The following is a 19,436-nucleotide window of genomic DNA, read 5'->3' as shown; positions in this document are numbered from 1 at the left end:
TGGAGCATTTTGGATTTTTGGATTTGGCACGCTCAACCCACCTGTATTTGGTCCCTTTCCTTTTGGGGATGAGTGTCTTTCCATAAGCCACTGGAAACAAGGTCCACCTCTGGACTTATTTCACCCTGTTCAAGGGACCAAGACAATGGTCCACAGAAACACATTGAGGTCCTGGTGCTAGCTTTTTTTTTTTTTTTGAGACAGAGCCTCAAGCTGTCCCCCTGGGTAGAGTGCCGTGGCATTATAGCTCACAGCAACCTCCAACTCCTGGGCTCAAGCAAGTCTCCTGCCTCCGCCTCCCAAGTAGCTGGGACCACAGGCGCCTGCCACAACGCCCGGCTATTTTTTGGTTGCAGCCATCATTGTTGTTTGGCGGGTCCGAGCTGGGGATTCGAACCCGCCACCTTAGGTGTACGTGGCTGGCGCCTTAGCCGGTTGAGCTATAGGTGCTGAGCCCTGGTGCTAGCTTTGAGCTAAGAGTTTGGCCAGGGACAAAGTGGCTGGTGTTAATGGGCAGCTGAGAGTCAGGGGTAGGGAAAAGATGCTGATGGGGGCAGGGCTGCTGCCGGTTAGCCTGTGGACCTGCTACTGCCATCGCTTCTCACGCTGAGCCTGGACAGTGTGGTCTCAAAGGAGGCCTCAGCTCCAGGCCCAGTGGTGTGGACTTGGGCAAGATACACTATTCTCTCTGGTCTCCAGTTCTAACTGAGATGAAGGGGTGGGAAAGGTGATTCATGTCTTCTGCCTGTAATCAGAACCCTAGGACAAGTCAATCTTCTCTTTTGCCTCTTCCTGAAGAGTGGTTCCAAGTCAAACTCTAGGGTGGGACAAACCTGGGTCTGAATTCTGGTTCTGCAACTGGGCCAGTTACTTAATCTCTTGCTAAGTTTCACTTCCTCATAAGGTCCATCTATGGGAGTGAATTGTACCTGGCTGATAGGAAGTGGAGCTCAAACTCAAAGCAGATCTAACTCTCAAAGTGTGCAGCCTCCTCAGGAGCCCCCTGGTAGGGGAGGGCTACTGTTCATACTGTCTTCTCGTCCAGGTGTGGGGCACCTGTTGTGTGGCTTAGGGACTTTAGTTTAGCATGGATTTCATAATGATCCAACCATCTTCCAGGTCCTGACTTGCCCCTAAGGGCTCAGGTTGTATCCACACCAAGGCTGTGTGCTCCCTCTCCCACTGGCTCACACATGCATACCAAGGGCAGCAACCAGGCCAGGACATGTGACAGACTGCTCCCTTCCACTTCCAGCTGACCCAGGGCAGCTAGCAATAGTTATGCTCTGTTAACAAGTCAGGCTCATGGCCACCCTGTGACTGTCCTTGACAGAAAGCAGAGGAAACACACCAGAGGCCCTGCCTGCTTTCCCTCTTCAGCCCCCGAGCCCTGGCATACCTTTTTGACAGCACACTGGAAGCCAGTTTGCTTGTCTTCCATCCTGTGTACCTCTCCGAAGGAGCCTCTGCCCAGGCAGGGCTGGTGCATGGCCCAGTGGACTTCTTCTCGATACTCATAATCCACTGGCTTGAGCTTCTGGGGTTGGCAGGAGAGAGAGGCCAGTTTCAGTGGCCAGGACAGCAGAAAGAGGGACAAAGGCTCTCTAGCTGGTGTTCCTCTCTAAGTCTGCTGAGCTGAGCCCTCACAACCGGATGCCCCTGGGTCTAAGGCAGGGATTTGATGGGGGCAGGACAACTGAAGGCAAAGGAGAGGTTCACGGGCTGCCTGAGGCCAGCTGATCCCTAGGCCAGCCAGACCATTTCCCATGCTTGTGATGATGGGACAGAAATGGAAATGCCAACAAACCTGGCAGAAAATATAACCTAAGTTAGAAGGCAGAAGAAAGGGAGGAACAGAGGAGAGAGGCAGGGGACCAAGGGGGTGATATTAAAGTGGCTGGAATAACACCCAGAAATTAAACTTTGGCAAAATCATTTAAAGCTGCAAAGTTATCTGGAAGAGAATCAGAGGGAAAGGGGAGGAAGTGGGTGGGAAGAAGGGCATAATCCCTGTCTCCCATCTCAAGTTGCTGTTGGCTCATTCCTGTGTTATTCACACGGTACACACATCTCAGCAATCGTGAGGCTACCAACCGGAAGAACTAAGGATAGAAATAGCTAAAAAGGCTGTGAAAAGTGAGGCTGGAGGTGGAGTGAGAGACTGTTTTTCATCCACAATGAGCACTGTCTTACTATTTGGTTTGTCACTACAGGCAAGAGTGACCTGATAAAGACAGAGAAGCATCCACCCGAGGACTGGTGGGTTTCGAGGGGCACCTCTCCTCCTTGACTCCCAGCTGAGGCTCTCATAATGGAGGTGCTGGGGAAGCGACGCGGACAGGTGTTTGGGGGATTAGTTACCTCAGTAAGCAGGACGCCCTCGCTGTCCTCAGTTTCAGGGCTGGACTTCCGTGGCCTGGAGCCCCCTGCTGACCAGGTCTTGGCCAGGCTGGCCAGGCTGTGGGCGCGGCCTGAGCTCACACTGCCTTGGAGAGCGTGTACCAAGTACTCCTCCACGGAAAACTTCTCACAGGTGCTACGAGACAGGTAGCTGGGCTCCAGGTATGGGTCAGGCAGGGGCTTCTGACTGTCTACACAGGCCAGTTTGCTCAGGTGTGGGCCAGGTAGGGGCTTCTGACTGCCCACACAGGCCAGTTTGCTCAGGTGTGGGCCAGGCAGGGGTTTCTGACTGTCTACATAGGCCAGTTTGCTTAGGTGTGGGACAGGCAGGGGCTGTTGGCTATCTATACAGGCCAGTTTGCTCAGGTGTGGGCCAGGCAGGGGCTGCTGGCTATCCACACAGGCCAGTTTGCCCAGGAAGAAGGACTCAAGGGGGTGAGGTTTCCAGGGCTGGAGAGGGTGGATCGGGAAGGGGTGGGGCAGTCCGCTGTAGGGGAATGGGTGAGCAGGCAGGGGGCCTCCATCCTGGGGGTAGTGGAGTTTCCACACATGGTTCAGACATTGCAAGGGGCTGATCAGTTTGTGAAGTTCCGATCGAGGCAGGGCTGGCCGAAGGCCCCCGCCAAACTGCTTAAAACTGAGCTGGCCAAGGCCTGGTTCCTTCAGAGGCTTGGTGAACTGGGGATTATTTCTAATATACGGGGTGCCAAGTGGAGACTCATCCTCCTGTGGGGGGAAAACCAGTGTCAGGAGACAGGGCCAAGGCCAAGACACAGGCCCTGTTAGCCTGTTTCCAAGGCCCCAGGAGCCTGGGTCTCACCTGCACTGGAATGGTGCAGCTCTCTTGCTCAGGGGTTCTGGGAAGGGGTTTGGCCAAGGTCACTCCTGTATGAGCCAGGGACTTCGAGCTCTTCTTCTTCCTTTTCTTCCGGGTTTTGCTGTGCCGCTTTCCCTTCCAACACACACGGGCCATTTTGCCCTCAGTTGCATGGGCCACATTGTTGGGAATTTGATCAAGGCCTTCAGACTGGCTGTCAAAAAAGGGAGAGAGCTGCATTTTGAGCACATGAGGCAGGAAGACGGAATGGGTCAGGTACCCAATTCTGGTGTCATACAGGCCCAAGGTCAATCCCAGCTTTGTCATTACTGTGGAAAGTTCCTAAAGCTTGAGGAACCTCAGTTTTATCATTTATGAAATGGGTATAGTGTTTTCTGCCATGCAAAGTGAGATGAGGTTTAAATGAAATAGTTCATATTAAAAGCCTACCTCAGTGCCTAGCCCTTGGCACATGGCCAGTAAACTCTGCTTACTACCCAGGTGCTGGGGCACTGGCTCAGCCCCTCTCAGGGAGGGTGGTGGTAGCAGACACACAGCTCTCGTACTGCTCTCCAAGGGGGTGGCCCACACTCAGGGAAGGCCTGCTCAAACCTGACTGGCCAGAGGTTGTTTCTGTAGCCACTGGATGGGGGGACAGTTGAGGCTGCTTGCCTCCATCTTCACAGGTTTCTGGCTGCTGTCAGAATGTGAGGAGCTGTATAACCACAGACGGCCTGCCTGGGCTAGTGCTGGGTACTGGGGAGCCTGTCCTCTGCCAGCCTTGGGACCCATCACCATCCTGGCTCTAACTGGGCTGGTATCCCTGCCAAGTGTTCAAGAACTGGCAGTTGAGGGCTTCTGAAAGGGCTGCTGCAAACAGGTGTGGAGCAAACCCTGGCCTCAGCCACCCTCCTCTGGCCTCCTCTGCCTCACAAAGGAGGCCAACTAACCCAGTCCAGGGGCCTGGTAGAGGCCTCCAGGCTTCTCTCAGGCAGCTGAAAAAATTGTGTATCAGAAACCTCCTACCCTGGACCAAAGGCATCCAGGGCGATGTAAAGAATTTGACCAAACTCTAAGCATTTCTAGGTTCTAGGGCAGCAGTCTTCCCTACATGCTTTTTATCCCTTACAGTTCCAAATTCCAATGATACAAAAGTCCTTCTGGTGGTAGAGGAGGGGACTGTTTCTAGATTGAATTGTCAGTTTCCAAAAATCATCTCTGGGGGAATAGGGAGCCTAGGAACAAACTGAGCCTCATCCTGGAGTCTGTTCCCTCCTGTTCCACAACCCTCATCCCTACTCAGGTATGTCTCACAGGAGAAAAGACAGCAGGCTCCTCTCCTGGAGGACAGTGAACTGCCCCTCCAGGCCTGTGTTACTGGCCACGCACCAGCTCCTGTTCCCAGCACCCTCCCTGTTATGGGAAACCAGGAGCTGCATCAGGGACTCTGAGGAGAATAAAAATAAAATGTCAAGTTGATGTGACCCAGAGGCAGTCATCCAGAAGCTGTGAAAAGCTTTTGAAAAGCTTATTTGGCTGAGAGAGCAACTCAACCTGGGCTAATGCCAAGAGCTGAACCACAGGTGCTAAAGGGGAGGGAAGCCAGGTGAGTGGCTGGGGGCAGACCCTGCCTTCCCACTCAGGCTGGCCTTCTTACCTGTACTGTTTGGACCCAGCAATGAAAATTCGTTCTGAAAAGGTGGGGCTGAACTCTTGGCTATTCTCACCTTTTAAATAAAGGGAAAGGAAGTGAGTTAACAGAAAGAAGAGAAAGAATAGGGATTCAAAACTCAGGAGACAGACACTTGTTGGAGATCCTCTCTTGGGCCTCTCCTCCTTCCTCCCAGACCAGCCTTGTGTGGCAGCTCACTTCCCTCCCCACGCCCCCTTCTCGCAGGACGGTCTCTCCTCTCCTTCCCAGCATGATAGTAAAGAGCAGACCACAGTCTCAGCCACCATCTGTCACAGAGCCACGACTATAACATGGCTCACAGGGTGCCTACCTCACCTCACCCTGAGAAGCTGAAGCGAGATAATCTACATAAAACACTCAACACAGTGCCTGGCACATAGTACCAGCTCAATAAATAGAAAACTAAACCATTATATATATATATATGTACATGTAAGTGTATATATATGTGTGTGTGTCCAAAACCATTATTGTGTCATTTACTCCATTTTAATTTTTATTCTCTTATCTCTTCTTAAAAACCAACCAGAAGGCAGTAGGAGATGAGGGGAAGGAGGTGTACTGTGTGAAAACATGCCATCCCTCGCTGTTAGGCTCTCCAGGTGGCATGTCGAGAAATCTCCAGGGTTGGAATGTAGGTGCTAGAGAAAGAGAACCTGTGGCCCTCCCCAGCCCCCTCGGGAACTTCTGTCTCTAGGGGATGCCGTCACTGCTAGTCATCTCGAGGTGTGAGCAGAGGCACAAAAGACTGGACCAGGCCTCACCCTGCTGCCCCTAGACTGGCCACGCAGGCTCGAGAGCAGGGTATTCACCCTTTGGGGTGGGGCTACTTCTAGGTGGAAGGTGGTGAAGGGCCTACGGGCCTTGGTGGGGCTTTCCAGTTCCCCTGCCTGGGCCTCTCCAGACGCTTGGGCCACTCAGTGTCACCCCAGACAGTTGCTGGCCTGCTTGACAGTCCTGCAAAGAGCCCCAAGCATTCTGGCCTTTTACTCCTCACTCCCCACTCTGGTCACGATGGGCACAGTCTCCCCTCATCAAGTCTCCATCTGTGTTCCATCCTAGCATTCTACAGCTCCCACTTCACACTGATCTTGGCTCACACCCACAGTTGTATCCCATGAAAATCTTCTCTAGTGGTCACCCTGACCTCTCTCTGCCACAGAGGACCCCTGTGCCCAGCCACCCACCTGCAAGGCCCACCCACTTGCCCTTGTGCCCACAACAACCCCAGCCCTTACATTCGGCCTGGGCGATGATGGAGATGGCAGCCGGCCCTCCCTCGGAGCCTTCCTTGGCTGTGCCTTTGGTAATCACATCGTTCAGGATTTCCCACTTCCCACAGAACACGTGGCTCTTCTCCACGACCTCACACTTGTAGACAGAGCTTTGCTTCTTCCCCATCGGCTGTGTCTTCTCCTTGGCTTTAGCCAGTTCCTTCTGCTGCCCAACTGCCGAGCCAGGGGCACCTGGGCAGGCCATTTCCATCACTGCCATCTCCCAGGCTCACGCTCACCCTAAGAAACCAATACAGAGCAGGTCACTCATAGAGCCTGGGAGGCACAAAACAGGCTAGGGTTGGAGGACACAAGCAAGGGCAAAGGGTCTCTGCCTCTTTATGACACATGTATTTATCCTCCAAACATGCCCAATGGTAACACAGTGAACCTCTCATCATCTACACATGTTCTGTGTGGCACAGACCCCAGTCCCACCCAGCATCTCCACACAAACACAACACCCCAACTATGCCCAAAGAGGAGGATGCCAGCCCACTCCCTCTAGGTCAATGGTAGCACAGATATTTGAATTGGTTCTTTCTTGCCTTTATAATAGTTAGGTCTTTTTCTGTTCTTTCATGATAAACTCTGCTTCCTTGGGACAGGGTGGTGAATCCCATCCTCCAAAACCATCACCTTATCCCACATAAGCTTTGCCTTCTTGAAAGGACATGTCTACCTACACTATCCACAGTGGCTTTTCTCCAAGCGGAGAGAATCAAGGTATTGTTCTCGGGTGGCGCCTGTAGCTCAGTGGGTATGGCGCCGGCCACATATGCCAGGGCTGGTGGGTTCAATCCCGGCCCGGGCCTGTTAAAACAACAATGACAACTGCAACAACAACAACAAAAATAGCTGGGAGTTGCGGCAGGTGCTGTAGTCCTTGCTACTTGGGAGGCTGAGGCAAGAGAATTGCTTAAGCCCGAGAGTCTGAGGTTGCTGTGAGCTGTGATGCCACAGCACTCTATTTAGTGTGACAGCTTGAGACTCTGTTTAAAAAAAAAAGGTTTTGTTCTGTTTCCTAGCAGGAGTAGATGTGTGTGTGTGTGTGTGTGTGTGTGTGTGTCTTAGGCAGTCTAAAAGTCAGCATGGAAATGGCGCTCAGCACTTGGCTGCTTTCCTAAGATGCGTCTGTACGTGCTCTCCAGAAGGAACTGACATGCTTCTTCCTCGAATGTCCAAACTCACTGGCAGAAAAGTTCTAGGTAGCATTTTCCTTTCAGGCAACCTTTCACACTGATTTGAAGACCCTAACACCAACCTATACCTCTAAAAATAAAATGACAAAGCCCAAGAATTCACCTTTTTCTGGATTTTTGGCTTGCCCAGCCCTGACGTTACCAAGGAAGCTGCGAGGGAGAGCAGCCCAGAGTTGCTGACAATCTGTGCACACAGCCTGTAGATTAGAATTGTCATAACAACATCAGTTTGAGATTGTTACCATTTGGAAACCTTTTTAAAGACAGGGACTTTTTCAAGGGCAGGGCCCCTCTGGGGTGTGACTTGCTTTAGACAAAGCCTGAGAAGGTACCAAAGGCAGACAGGTTTTTTAGTATATGTGCTGCGGAAGCGAGGTTTTTTAATAATTGCTCTCTGATGGTAGGTTGGTCTTGAGGTTAATACAGAGGTTGTCTTCCCTGCTGTAACTCCATGAAACCTGGCTTACTCCTTTTGCTCTTGTGGCAGAAGGACAGACCACATGAAGCCAAGCCTCTAACCCCTCTGGCCTTTTGTCCTATCAGGCCTGAAGGTTAAATGAGACAGTGGGAAGTAGAGAGATACTAGGTCAAAGCCCTCTTCCTACTGAACATGCCTCACTCATATTTTCCCACCAAGATGGCTATGAAAGGCTGAGTCAGCTGGATTGTGGGGGGTGCCAGTCACTATTAATTAACTCTTTGCATCTCTGTCTTCAAGGGCTTCCTGGCTTTGAACTCAGACCACCTCCAGCTTCCTGTGTGGATGCCTGGATTCAGTTCTGAAGGGCAGATGCCAAGGGGTGCAAGCAGGCAACCTCCTTGGTACCTGAAGATCTGAACGAGTCTAAGGGGTGTTCTGATGTCTCCAAGGTAGGCTACTTTTCTTGTAACCTGACTTTCATCCCCCGCTTCATACCTCCCCAACCTATGCCACCTCCAAATAAGGAATTGACCCAAGGCTTAGTCAGTCTGACTTTCTCGGGCTCCTTACCAGGATTAATGAGATCTTAAGCAGAAACCAAAAAACCCTCCTAACCTAACAGCAGTGGAGCTGTGCTTACAGGGAGCCTGATGTGGCTTTAACTTCCTCATGTTTATTGGAAGAACCTGAGGCCTAATTAAGTGGACCCTGTCCAAAGTCACCAGCCCCCGTGTGGCACAGCAGGCCACAACTTAGACCCCAGACTCTTGGGGCTGCACTGCCCACTCCCCAAGTCTCCTGGGTTACAAGCAAACTCAGGAGGCAATGCTCATGGTCTTCCCCAGTCAGAGGCTCCAAAGGGCAGAGGTGGCTTTGCATGCCACGCCTCCTCCTGTATGTAGCACAGACAAATGATAATGACTGAAATAAAGGATTTGGGGCTCGGCACCTGTGGCTCAAGTGGCTAAGGCACCAGCCACATACACCTAAGGTGGCGGTGCGAATCCAGTCCGGGGCCCGCCAAAACAACAATGACAGCTGCAACCAAAAAAAAAAAAAAAGTTGTACTGGGCGCCTGTGGTCCCAGCTATTTGGGAGGCTGAGGCAGGAGACTCGCTTGAGCCCAGGAGTTGGAGGTTGCTGTGAGCTGTGATGCCACAGCACTCTACCCAACGGGATAGCTTGAGGCTCTGTCTCAAAAAAAAAAAGGGAGACTTGAAGGACAAAGAATGCTCTTCCATGACCTCTAGAGAAAGGATGATCCCGAGCACTGAGGAGGAAGAGTGGTGAAGTGGTATCTCCAAGGGCACTTGCTGCTCAGAGACCCACCTGTGCTCAGGCCAGACAGCCTGTCTCTGCCTGCAGTGGCCCAACGGAGTGTTCTGGAGAGCTCATCCTGAGCTAGAGCTCCTCCAGAGGGGCTGTGGGGCACCCCTGCAGCCCCAGGAGCCATCCTTTCCTCCTAATGGTGAGCTGGCCAGGGCCTTGGTCCTCCCTTCGTGAATGTGCCAGGTTCCCACTCCCCCGAGAAGCTGGGGCCTAGGCTGAGACAGCCGAGCTCAGAACCTCCTCTGCAGTTCCCTGGTGACTCATGCGACAGCCGGGCAGGCAGGCAGTAACAAGGAGGCTGTTGAGAAGCTGACCCAGCAGATGGCAGCTGAACTTGTGAAGGGCACAGGAAAAACAGGCCGATCCTCACCTCCTGGGGGCACAAATCACGGCCTGGGAGCTGTAAAGCTTCTCCTATGGCTGGCTTTCCTGTCCCACATGACCATGACTCAGACCTTCACTGATAGTCTCCAAGTTTAAGAGGCTATTCTTGGGACACTTTGGCCTGACAGCAGCTCTCCTACACAGACACACACGCTTGCCCCCTCCCTCTTTCCCCACTTCTGGTCTGGGTTCTGGTCTACACAGAAATCAGGGTTCTGGATTAAGCCTGGGGCTGTTGGCCCCATAGTCTTCCAGCCTTGGGCTTTGGCCTCTTGCTTCTTACCCCAGCTCACACTCCTACAGCTTTACCCCTTCTCTCTCCTGCAGCGAGTGGGCAGTGAGGACTAAAGTCCTCTGCCCTTTTTTTTTTTAAAGGTCCTCTGCTTTTGAAGGCAAGTCAAAATCGTCATCCAGTTCCTCAGCACAGATACGACCCAGCTCCATTCAGGCCCCAGATGCACTCAGCAGCAGCAATGGCCAAACCTGGCTTCCCCACAAGCCCATGGAAACAAAAGAGGAAAGGAAAGGCGTAGACCTCACTCAGTACCTTCTGGGCCTGACGTATACACAGGCCTGTTCTCTCTCCTATAGTGCGTCACTGACCCCATGGAGAAGTCTGGGGGATAGGAGTGACCTAGATGGTACCAGATCAACCTGTGGGCACATCTGCTAGAGGACTTCTTAATCTGGGGTCAAGCATGGCGTCAGGGAAGGCTATGAGCTCCAGAAACTATATATAATTTGTGTTTTTCCAGGGAAGATGTGGCCTATACTTTCTACACATCATCTAGGAGTCTTGCACTCCCCAGAAGGTGCTCTAGTCTCCCTAAAAGACCACACTGGGACTAAAGGACCAATTCTTTTTTTTGAGACAGAGTCTCATTCTGTTGCCCTGGGTAGAGTGCTGTGGCTTTATAGCTCACAGCAACCTCAAACTCCTATGCTCAAGTGATCCTCTTGCCTCAGTCTCCCAAGTAGTTGGGGACTAATGGCGCCCACCACAACAACCAGTTTTTCTATTTTTAGTAAATATGGGGTCTTGCTCTTCCTCAGGCTGGTATTGAACCCCTGAGCTCAGGTGATCCACTTGCCTTGGCCTCCCAGAGTGGTAAGATTACAGGCAGGAGCCACTGTGCCCAGCCTAAATGCTTGGTTCTTGCTCTACTCTTTCTCTCCAAGGAGATCTCTCTAATGCAGTGGTTTCCAAACTGACTTCAAGTTAGAATCACGAGATGAGTTCTTAAAATGCACTCCTCTTAGACCTACTCCATCAGAGTCACTGGGCGTTGGGCCCAGAATACGTACTTCTTAAAAGTTCTTTGGACAATTCTGATCCCAAGAGGCGAGGATGCCACTTGACCCCTGCTCTTTACTCTTAGGCTACACTGTTCAAAATGGTAGCCACTAGCAACATGTGGCTATTTATATTAAAACGAAATAAAATTTAAAAATCACTTCCTCTGGTATACTCGCTACCATATTGGACAATGCAGATAAGGAACATTCCCATCATTGCAGAAAGTTCTTTTGGAAACGCTGGTCTAAGGCTACGACAGCAATGTTTTTCTCTGACAGCAAAATTTCTGTTCTAAGATTCTGGGACAGGAATGGGTTTTAGGCCAAATGAATTTTTGATTCACTGCAAGATGCAAAAGTAATGTTTTAAATGTTGATCTTCAAAGATGGTCACCTTTCTACAATGTATCATATTTCAGTTCCCTGTTTTGGTGAGCACAGCACAGAGAGAACGCCAGACTAGGAACCAGAAGTTATGGCTTCTGGCTTTGGCAAGTTTTTTTAAAAAAAGAGCAGTGGGACCATTTTTGTCAAATGAAATCATACCCCAACTCCCAATGACTAAAAGAGCTAGCAGCATGCAACTGGCATGCAAATCACATTAGAAACAGCTGCTCTGGCTAAAGGAGGTGGGCAAGAACTCCACGTGCTTGGTTTCCCTTCATCCACTGAGGACCTGCATAGTTCAAGAGAAGAGTCTGACATCCAGTGGCCTAGGACATCTCTCAAAGTTCCCTCAAGTTTGGAGAATTGAGTCAGTTTGTTAGGATTATTTGAGGGCTGGATGACTCGAATTCAGAACAGTCATAGTCAATATTTACTAAACACCTAGTGTTTTTAATCTCTTTTTCAGATGGGGCGGTACAGAAGTTCAGCAGCATGACAAGAAAGTTACACAGTTACAGACTGCAGACACTGAGTTGAATCCAGGCTTCTACCTCCTGAGCCTACGTCTAAACCCGGAGCAGGCCACTGAGTTTCTTCTTTCAGCTCTTCAGAGTGTTTGGAGGACTGAGTGAGGAAGAGGACATGAAATGCCATCTATTTGCTTGGCCGAAAGAAGACGCTAACTCAATGTTCATTCCCATGCCCACCACCAAGCTACTGAATGCCATCGCTGAGACGATGGGACTTCTCTGTTTCAGCAACACAGCAGCAAGGTATTTTGTGCCTTTCCTAAGTCACATTCAATACTTGGAGCCTTGGTTCTCTGTGTGTGAAAGGGAAGTAAAATCTATCTTATGGGGCCATCCTGAGAATGTCCACTGAGGGGCCAGGGCAAATCTCTCTCATGACTATTTCATCTGGAAGTAAAAACTTGTCCTTCTCTGCAGTCCAGAGGGGATAAATAGCAGAAGTAGAATGACTCAACTTCCTTAATAAGATATTGGTTAAAAACCAATCTCCTGACTTCCTCTTTCAAGCCTTCAGCTTGCCTGGCCATCGGGCCACACGGGGTAAGCCTCTGCCTATCAAAAACGAGGGGCTGTGCAGGAAGGGGAACGAATGGCAAGTGCCAGGCAGAGTGAGCTGGCTTGGCAAAACGGCCATCTGGCCAGGCAGCCCCAGAAGTCCCCATACATGCTCAGCTGCGCCTGTTCTCCCCAAACCCCTGCTTCCAGCCTCTGCTCCAGACCGATCCCTCCACTTGCCTGGGCAGGCGGCAAGGAGCAAGCCTGTGATCCTCTTCCTCTGCTCACCATGTTCCTCCCTTCTTACTTTCCCTCCTTTGTTAATGTCTGTTCAGATATCATCTATCCTTTAGATCTTCCCAGAGAAGTCTTTTTGGTAGGCTTCTGCATGCACTCAACAAGTATTCAATGAGTGTCTCTTGAATGCCAGGTAATGTGATGACCATTACCATTCAGAAATTTCTTATGTGCTGGGCACTGTGCTAGGTGCTTTATCTGCATTATTGATGTGCCTCATGGCAACCCTACAAGGTTAGTAATGTTATTTCCATTTTACAGATAAAAAACTAAGGCTCAGAGAGGTATGTTACTTGAAGGAACAAATGAGGCTTAATTTATACAATGGGAGCATCTATCATGGGCTTAGGGATAAAGCCAGGACACTTAGGTCCATTCCCTTTAGACCCAAGGATCACCAGTTCCTTTCTAGAAGAACTTGTTGGCAGAGGTAACTGGAACATCCAGGAACCAAGTAGTATTACTACCCATGTGGATATCACTACCCCTGTTTTACTCCAAAGATCTGCTCAAGTACTGTTGGTAATAATTTCTTAGCCTGTGTTGGCAAGAAGCCCGCCAACTAAAAAGGAAGAGTCTCATTGTTAAGAGTTGAATCAGCCTGTAATTGCAAAAAAAAAAAAAAAAAGTTGCAGCTGTTTTGTTGACATTCTGAATGCTTCTAAGTAAATACAATTTTTTTTATTAAAAAAAAAAGAGTTGAATCAGCAATAAATTTGTCTGACTTCTAGTTGAGTTACACTAGTATGTGCTCCTAGGTGTTATGATTTTTAACTTGATTCGTTTTAACAGTCATTTCCTCACTTATAGGCACCTAATAAAGAGCCTCAAATCCAATAACTGGAGACAGCTTGAAGCTTTATGGTGAGTAGAATCCAGGCTTCAAAGTGTCCTATCCAACTGCAGAGCACTGCAGGGGCTTCGCACAGCTGTCCCTAGGCATGTATGGGTCTGCCTGGTGCTGGGCCCTCCCTCCCTGTACAGAGGGAGACTCTGTAGTCCCTTGAGGAGCTCACAGTCTACTGGGGAAAACGACAAGTAGTCAGAGTGACTAGGAGCACCTTGTCAACGTAGGAGCACTAAGACAGAGAGACACATGGCAGGTGCAATGGGAACACAGAGGGACACCTGGCTGAGTCTGGGAGGTGTTGGGTAAGGCTTCCTAAAGGAGACTGAGTCAAGGAGAGAGAATGAATTGCCCAATTAGCTACTCAGCACCTGTAGCTAAATGGTTAGGGTGCCAGCCACATACACCGGGGCTGGTGCGTTTGAACCTGGCCCAGGCCTGCTAAACAATGATAACTACAACAACAACAACAACAAAAATAGCCAGGCATTGTGGTGGGCACCTGTAGTCCCAGCTATTTGGGTGGCAGTGGCAAGAGAATCGCTTAGGCCCAAGAGTTTGAGGTTGCTGTGAGCTGTGATGTCACAGCACTCTACTGAAGGTGACATAGTAAGACTCTGTCTCAAAAAAAAAAAAGAAGAAATGCCCAAGGAAAAGGAGAGGCAGAGGGGGCAGCAAAAGGCAAGGCATAGCTGGGAGTCTGTGTAGAAGTCACAGATAGCTCCAAGTTGCTGAGGGTAGAGCTCTAGTTGGGCAGCTGCAGATGAGGCTGGAGATGGAGTTCAGCCTCATGGAAACACACTTGGTCCTCACATCCCCTGCCAGGGTTTAAATTTACAGAAGAACAACAGCGCTATAATTCTGCATTCCACCCAGACTCAAGGGCAGAGCTCTAGATGCAGGAACCTAAGGGTCAGGGCAGGAGGTGGGTGCTGGGCATGAAATGAAAACCCTGCCATTGGTACAGAACCCCCACTCTGGCCTGGGCCGGCAATATCATAAGTTATAGGACCCGGGCAGACTAGCTTAACTCTTTCTCTTGGGCAGAGAGACACAGTGAGCATGTAATCATTTAGATCTAGCAACAGATATTGAGGAAGGGGCATACACACGGGCCCTGGGGGTGAAACTCAGCTGGAGGAATCTCAACACTTGCCTCACTAGGCAGCTTGAAACCTGCATCCCAGGAGGGCAATTTCTGCATAAGCCTCTCCCATTAAGGACGATATGAAATGTGAAGGTACATTAATCATTAAAATCTTACAGATCAATTATAAAAGAGAAAACTGACGTGCCCACAAAAACTCACTCTCACTGCCAATTCCACAAGTCAGGGTAAATAAAATTTATGGGATAAATTTATGACTGTCTTCCAATTCCTACTACACACCCGTCAATGCTGGCTGGCCCCCAGGCAGGCAGAAATGCTGGGGCCCCTTCAGGTGTTTAAGGTGTCACATCTAGTCCACTAGCATAGGTGTTCACTTCCAGCTTCCCCCTGTCATCTGCCCACTCCATGCTGGTGCCAAGCTAAGCCTGAAACATCACGTCCTTAAGATAGCCTCAAAGATATCTGTGGGCCCAGTTCCAACTCTGTGGTCCATAACCTATCTGACCGCTATTTCCCCAAACACAGACTTTGGCTCTGGCCAGTCTGGTATCTCTACAATCTCCTGACTACTCTGCTCTCCATGTGTGCCACGCTGTTGTGTGGGGACCTGCACATGCTGCTTGTCCTTCAGAGGTGAGGCTCAGCCCCCACCTTCAGGAAGCCCTCCCAGCAGCTCCACGGCACTGACCACAGCCTCCTTTTCTGGCTACTCACAGAACCTGATCCCCTCCCCTCTTGTCCTCACCCTGGCTCTTAATCACACCCTCACCCCCTTTACTCATTCAATTAGATAATGTAGATGAGGGAACTCTGGAGACAATAAAACACCACACCAAGAGCCATTTCTTGTGTGTACAACTTACAGAATTGCAATCTATGTGTGGAGCAAACAGAAATACATAAAAAGATGGATAATCAAAGAGGTCCAGAATATGGTTTTTATTTTAGGGACAGGGTCTTTCTCTGTCACCTGAGCTGGAGTGCAGTAGCATAATCATAACTTGCTATAACCTCGAACTCTTGAGCTCAAGTGATCCTCCCACCTCAGCCTCCCGAGTAGCTAGGACTATAGGGGTATACCACTATGCTTAGCTTATTTTTTAATTTTTTGTAGAGATGAGGTCTTGCTATGTTGCCCAGGCTGCTCTTGAATTCCTGGCCTCAAGTGATCCTCTTTATCTTTCCAAAGTGCTGGGATTACAAGTGTGAGCCACTGCATCTGGGCTGGAGTATTTTATAATAGTAAGGCACTGTAACAAAAAATGTCTAATTAGAGCAGGTGTGGCGGAACATGCCTGTAATCCTAGCATTCTGGGAGGCTGAGGCTGCTGGATCACTTGAGCTCAGAAGTTTGAGACAAGCCTGAGCAAGAGTGAGATCCTGTCTCTACTAAGAAACTAGCTAGGAGTTGTGGCAGGTGACTGCAGTAATAGCTACTCAGGAGGCTGAGGCAGGAGGATGGCCTGAGCCCAAGAGTTTGAGGTTGCTGTGAGCTATGATACCACGATAGTCTACCCAGGGCGACAGAGTGAGACTGTGTCTCAAAAAAAAAAAAAAAATCTAGGCTTGGTGCCTGTAGTTCAGCAGCTAGGGCACCCACCACATACACTGGAGCTGGCGAGTTTGAATCCAGCCCAGACATGCCATACAACAATGACAACTACAATAACAACAACAAAAAAAAATAGCTGGGCATTGTGGCGCACCTATAGTCCCAGCTACTTGGGAGACTGAGGCAAGAGAATCACTTAAGCCCAAGAGTTTGAGGTTGCTGTGAGCTGTGATGCCACAGCACTCTACCGAGGGTGACAGCTTGAGACTCTGTCTCAAAAAAAATAAAAAATCTAAATAGCGGGGAAGAATAATTACTAAATAAATCATGGCCTATCCATTAAAAATGTTTATAAATAATTCTTAACATTATGGAGAAATACTTATGGGATACATTATTAATAGAAAAAGGGCATGATTATATCTGAAGTATGCTCCCACATACAGGTATCCATATACATCAACATTTATAAAAACACAGGCATCAGCACAGCCTGGTAGCAGTGGTTCTTTCTTGGTGGTGGGCTTGTGAATGTTTTAACTTTTTTTCAGTGAGTATGTGTTCCCGTAAGTTTTCATTTTTTAAAAGATAATGTTTCTAAGTGGTCAAACAAAATACAGAAAGGATATGCAATGAAAAGTGTAAGTCCTTGGCACCCTCCCTCCATTCCCCTGAGGGAATCCCTGTCACTGGTTTCGTGTAGATTCCCTTCACAGATGTTCTCTGGAGAGTATGACTTGTAGAATGAAAATAAGTAAAAATGGATCTCTTGGTATGGGATGAACATTCAGGAGGCATTTGGTCCACTTTGAGAGTGGAGCTTAATAAGTACGTGATGAACTGCTTCCCCCCCGCACCCTGGAAAGCTTACCGGGACTAAGTTCTGGCAGCTGGGCCACTAAAACAGAAGGCTGGAGTTGGGTGAGCCTGCCCCTCCGGGTTTTGGTTTCCATTTCACTCTTTTTCTTGTTCTCCCCTGGGGACTATGAGTTTTATCAGTTTTGACTCAAGAAGTAGGAAGGTGCTCAGAGATGGCTGGGTCAGCTGTCCTCAACTCTGGTGGCCCTGGCTTCCAGCTTTTAGTTGTAATCATCAATGACAAATGCATGCAATGGTTGTGCTGGAGGGAAGGGATGCTCGTGGGCACGTGTGCCCCCATCAAGAGTGAAAAACAGGAGAGCCAGAGCAGAGAAAAAGCCATCCGCTCCTCCTCCATTGCTTACATGAAGAGGCGGGAGTGAGGGTCTGGCTCCAGTCTGGGAAAACCTAGGGAGACAAGCTTTCCTGGCTCGCCTTTCCTATTTTCCTTATATGTAATCTCTGACACGGCTTTAAAATTTTTTTTTCAAGTACAAAAGTAGTACTTATTCATTATAAAAATGTAAACAATTTGAAAGTGTATAGAGGGAAAAAAAAAACCCCAAACTAAAAACAAAAATACCCACAACAATCTTGAATCATCTCTTCTTCCTTACAATGTTAGAAACACTTAAGTTTTATGTAAATTTTTCTAGCTCCATCACTGTACATATAGAAATATATGGTTTGGGACTATTTTCAAAATAAACATGGGATTTTACATACACAAATCTATACAAGTTGCATTTTTCACTTAACAATATACAAAGGGTGCCATAAAAAGTATTTTTCAGTTTTTTTTGAGACAGAGCCTCAAGCTGTTGCCCTGGGTAGAGTGCTGTGGCGTCAGAGCTCACAATAACCTCAAACTCCTGGGCTTAAGCGATTCTCTTGCCTCAGCCTCCTGAGTAGCTGGGATACTATGACAGCTACAACCAAAAAATGATCAGGCACCTGCCACAATGCCCGACCATTTTTTGGTTGTAGCTGTCATTGTTTGGCAGGCCCAGGCCAGATTAGAACCCCACCAGCTCCGTTGTATGTGGCTGGCGCCTTAGCCGCTTGAGCTATGGGTGCCACCCATAAAAAGTATTTTAATAAAGAAGAAAGTTATTAAATTTTTAATACTGAAGTCACATTTGACTTCTGCAATGACAAGAGCTGTTCAATGTGACTTGTATTCATCTTTTGTTATCAGTATATAATGAGTATTACAATTTTTTTTAAGACAGAGTCTCACTATGTCACCCTTGGTAGAGTCCCGTGGCTTCACAGCTTATAGCAACCTCAAACTCTTGGGCTTAAGCGAGTCTCTTGTCTCAGTCTCCCATGTAGCTGGGACTACAGGAGCCTGCCACAACAATAGCCTGGCTATTTTTTTGTTGCAGTTGTCATTGTTGTTTAGCTGGCCTGGGCTGGGTTTGAACCCACAAGCCTCGGTGTATGTGGCTGACGCCGTAACCACTATACTATGGGTGCTGAGCCCGAATATTACAATTTTAATGCAGTTTTCTCCTTTGTTAAGATGTGTGCACATGTTTTGGCACCCTCTGTATTATGGATGCTGTTCATTTCAGTGTATTTTTTTTATAGTATATTATTTTTATTTTATTTCATTTTAAAAGAACAGCTGAATTTGCCTATTTTAAAAGGAGAAATAAAAGAAAATTAAACATAAAATTGTAATCTGGCAATTTCACATCTGGGTTTACAACAAAAGGTTGCTCTGACCAGGCTGACGTACAAAAGAAGTGAAAGCAGGGACTCAAACAGATATGCGCAGACCATGTTTACAGCAGCATTATTCACAATAGCCAAAAGGTGGGAAAAGTTCGTGTCCATCAAAAAATGAATGAACAGGGGCGGCGCCTGTGGCTCAGTAGGTAGGGCACCAGCCCCATACACTGAGGGTGGTGGATTCAAATCTGGCCCTGGCCAGCTAAAAAACAGCAATGACAACTGCAACAAAAAAGCCAGGCATTGTGGCAGACACCTATAGTCCCAGCTACTTGGGAGGCTGAGGCAAGAGAATTGCTTAAGCCCAGGAGTTGGAGGTTGCTGTGAGCTGTGACGCCACAGCACTCTACCCAAGGTGACAAAGTGACACTCTGTCTAAAAAAAAAAAGAATGAACATAATGTGGTCTATACATAAAATGGAATATTATCCAGCCTTACAAAGAAAGAGAAAAAAATATTTTTTGAGAAAAAAATTACTCTGTCACCTAGGCTAGAGTGCTGAGGTGTCAGCCTACTTATAGCAACCTCAAATACCTGGGTTCAAGTGATCCTTTTCCCTTAAGCCTCCCAAGTAGTTGGGATTTCACCAGGCTGCCACAACACTTGGCTAATATTCTAGGTGGTAAATTCTTGAGATTGGAATTTCTGGGTGACCCTTTTGTTAATGGGCCCTCTTTTGTCCCCTATTTCCATATGTCGGGCAACTTGATAGGAGGTTTCCAAACATCATATTAGCTATTTGCTGGAAAGATACTATCTTTGCCTGCAAAATGCTTACAATCTAGTTTTTTTTTTTTTTTTTTTT

The 19,436-nt window shown here is 48.6% G+C and overlaps 1 protein-coding gene across 1 annotated transcript in view; it reads right to left on the bottom strand.

The window, feature by feature from the left end:
• MAP3K14 (mitogen-activated protein kinase kinase kinase 14) overlaps window positions 1-19,436 on the bottom strand; it is a 46,333-nt gene that overhangs the window by 13,849 nt on the left and 13,048 nt on the right. Inside the window, exons 2-6 of the mRNA XM_023511224.1 lie at window positions 6,149-6,424; window positions 4,875-4,944; window positions 3,221-3,431; window positions 2,362-3,126; window positions 1,400-1,537 (exon numbers count right to left, since the gene is read on the bottom strand). Of these exons, the coding sequence (XP_023366992.1) occupies window positions 1,400-1,537; window positions 2,362-3,126; window positions 3,221-3,431; window positions 4,875-4,944; window positions 6,149-6,404 (1,440 nt within the window). The 5' untranslated portion in view covers window positions 6,405-6,424. The remainder of the gene's footprint in view (window positions 1-1,399; window positions 1,538-2,361; window positions 3,127-3,220; window positions 3,432-4,874; window positions 4,945-6,148; window positions 6,425-19,436) is intronic.

This window comes from Otolemur garnettii, unplaced genomic scaffold, assembly GCF_000181295.1.
Source record: "Otolemur garnettii isolate 467f Iridium unplaced genomic scaffold, OtoGar3 scaffold00018, whole genome shotgun sequence".
Taxonomy (NCBI): Eukaryota; Metazoa; Chordata; class Mammalia; order Primates; family Galagidae; genus Otolemur; species Otolemur garnettii.
Note: the sequence above shows the minus strand (reverse complement) of the source record. Positions and strands in the feature narration are given on the sequence as shown.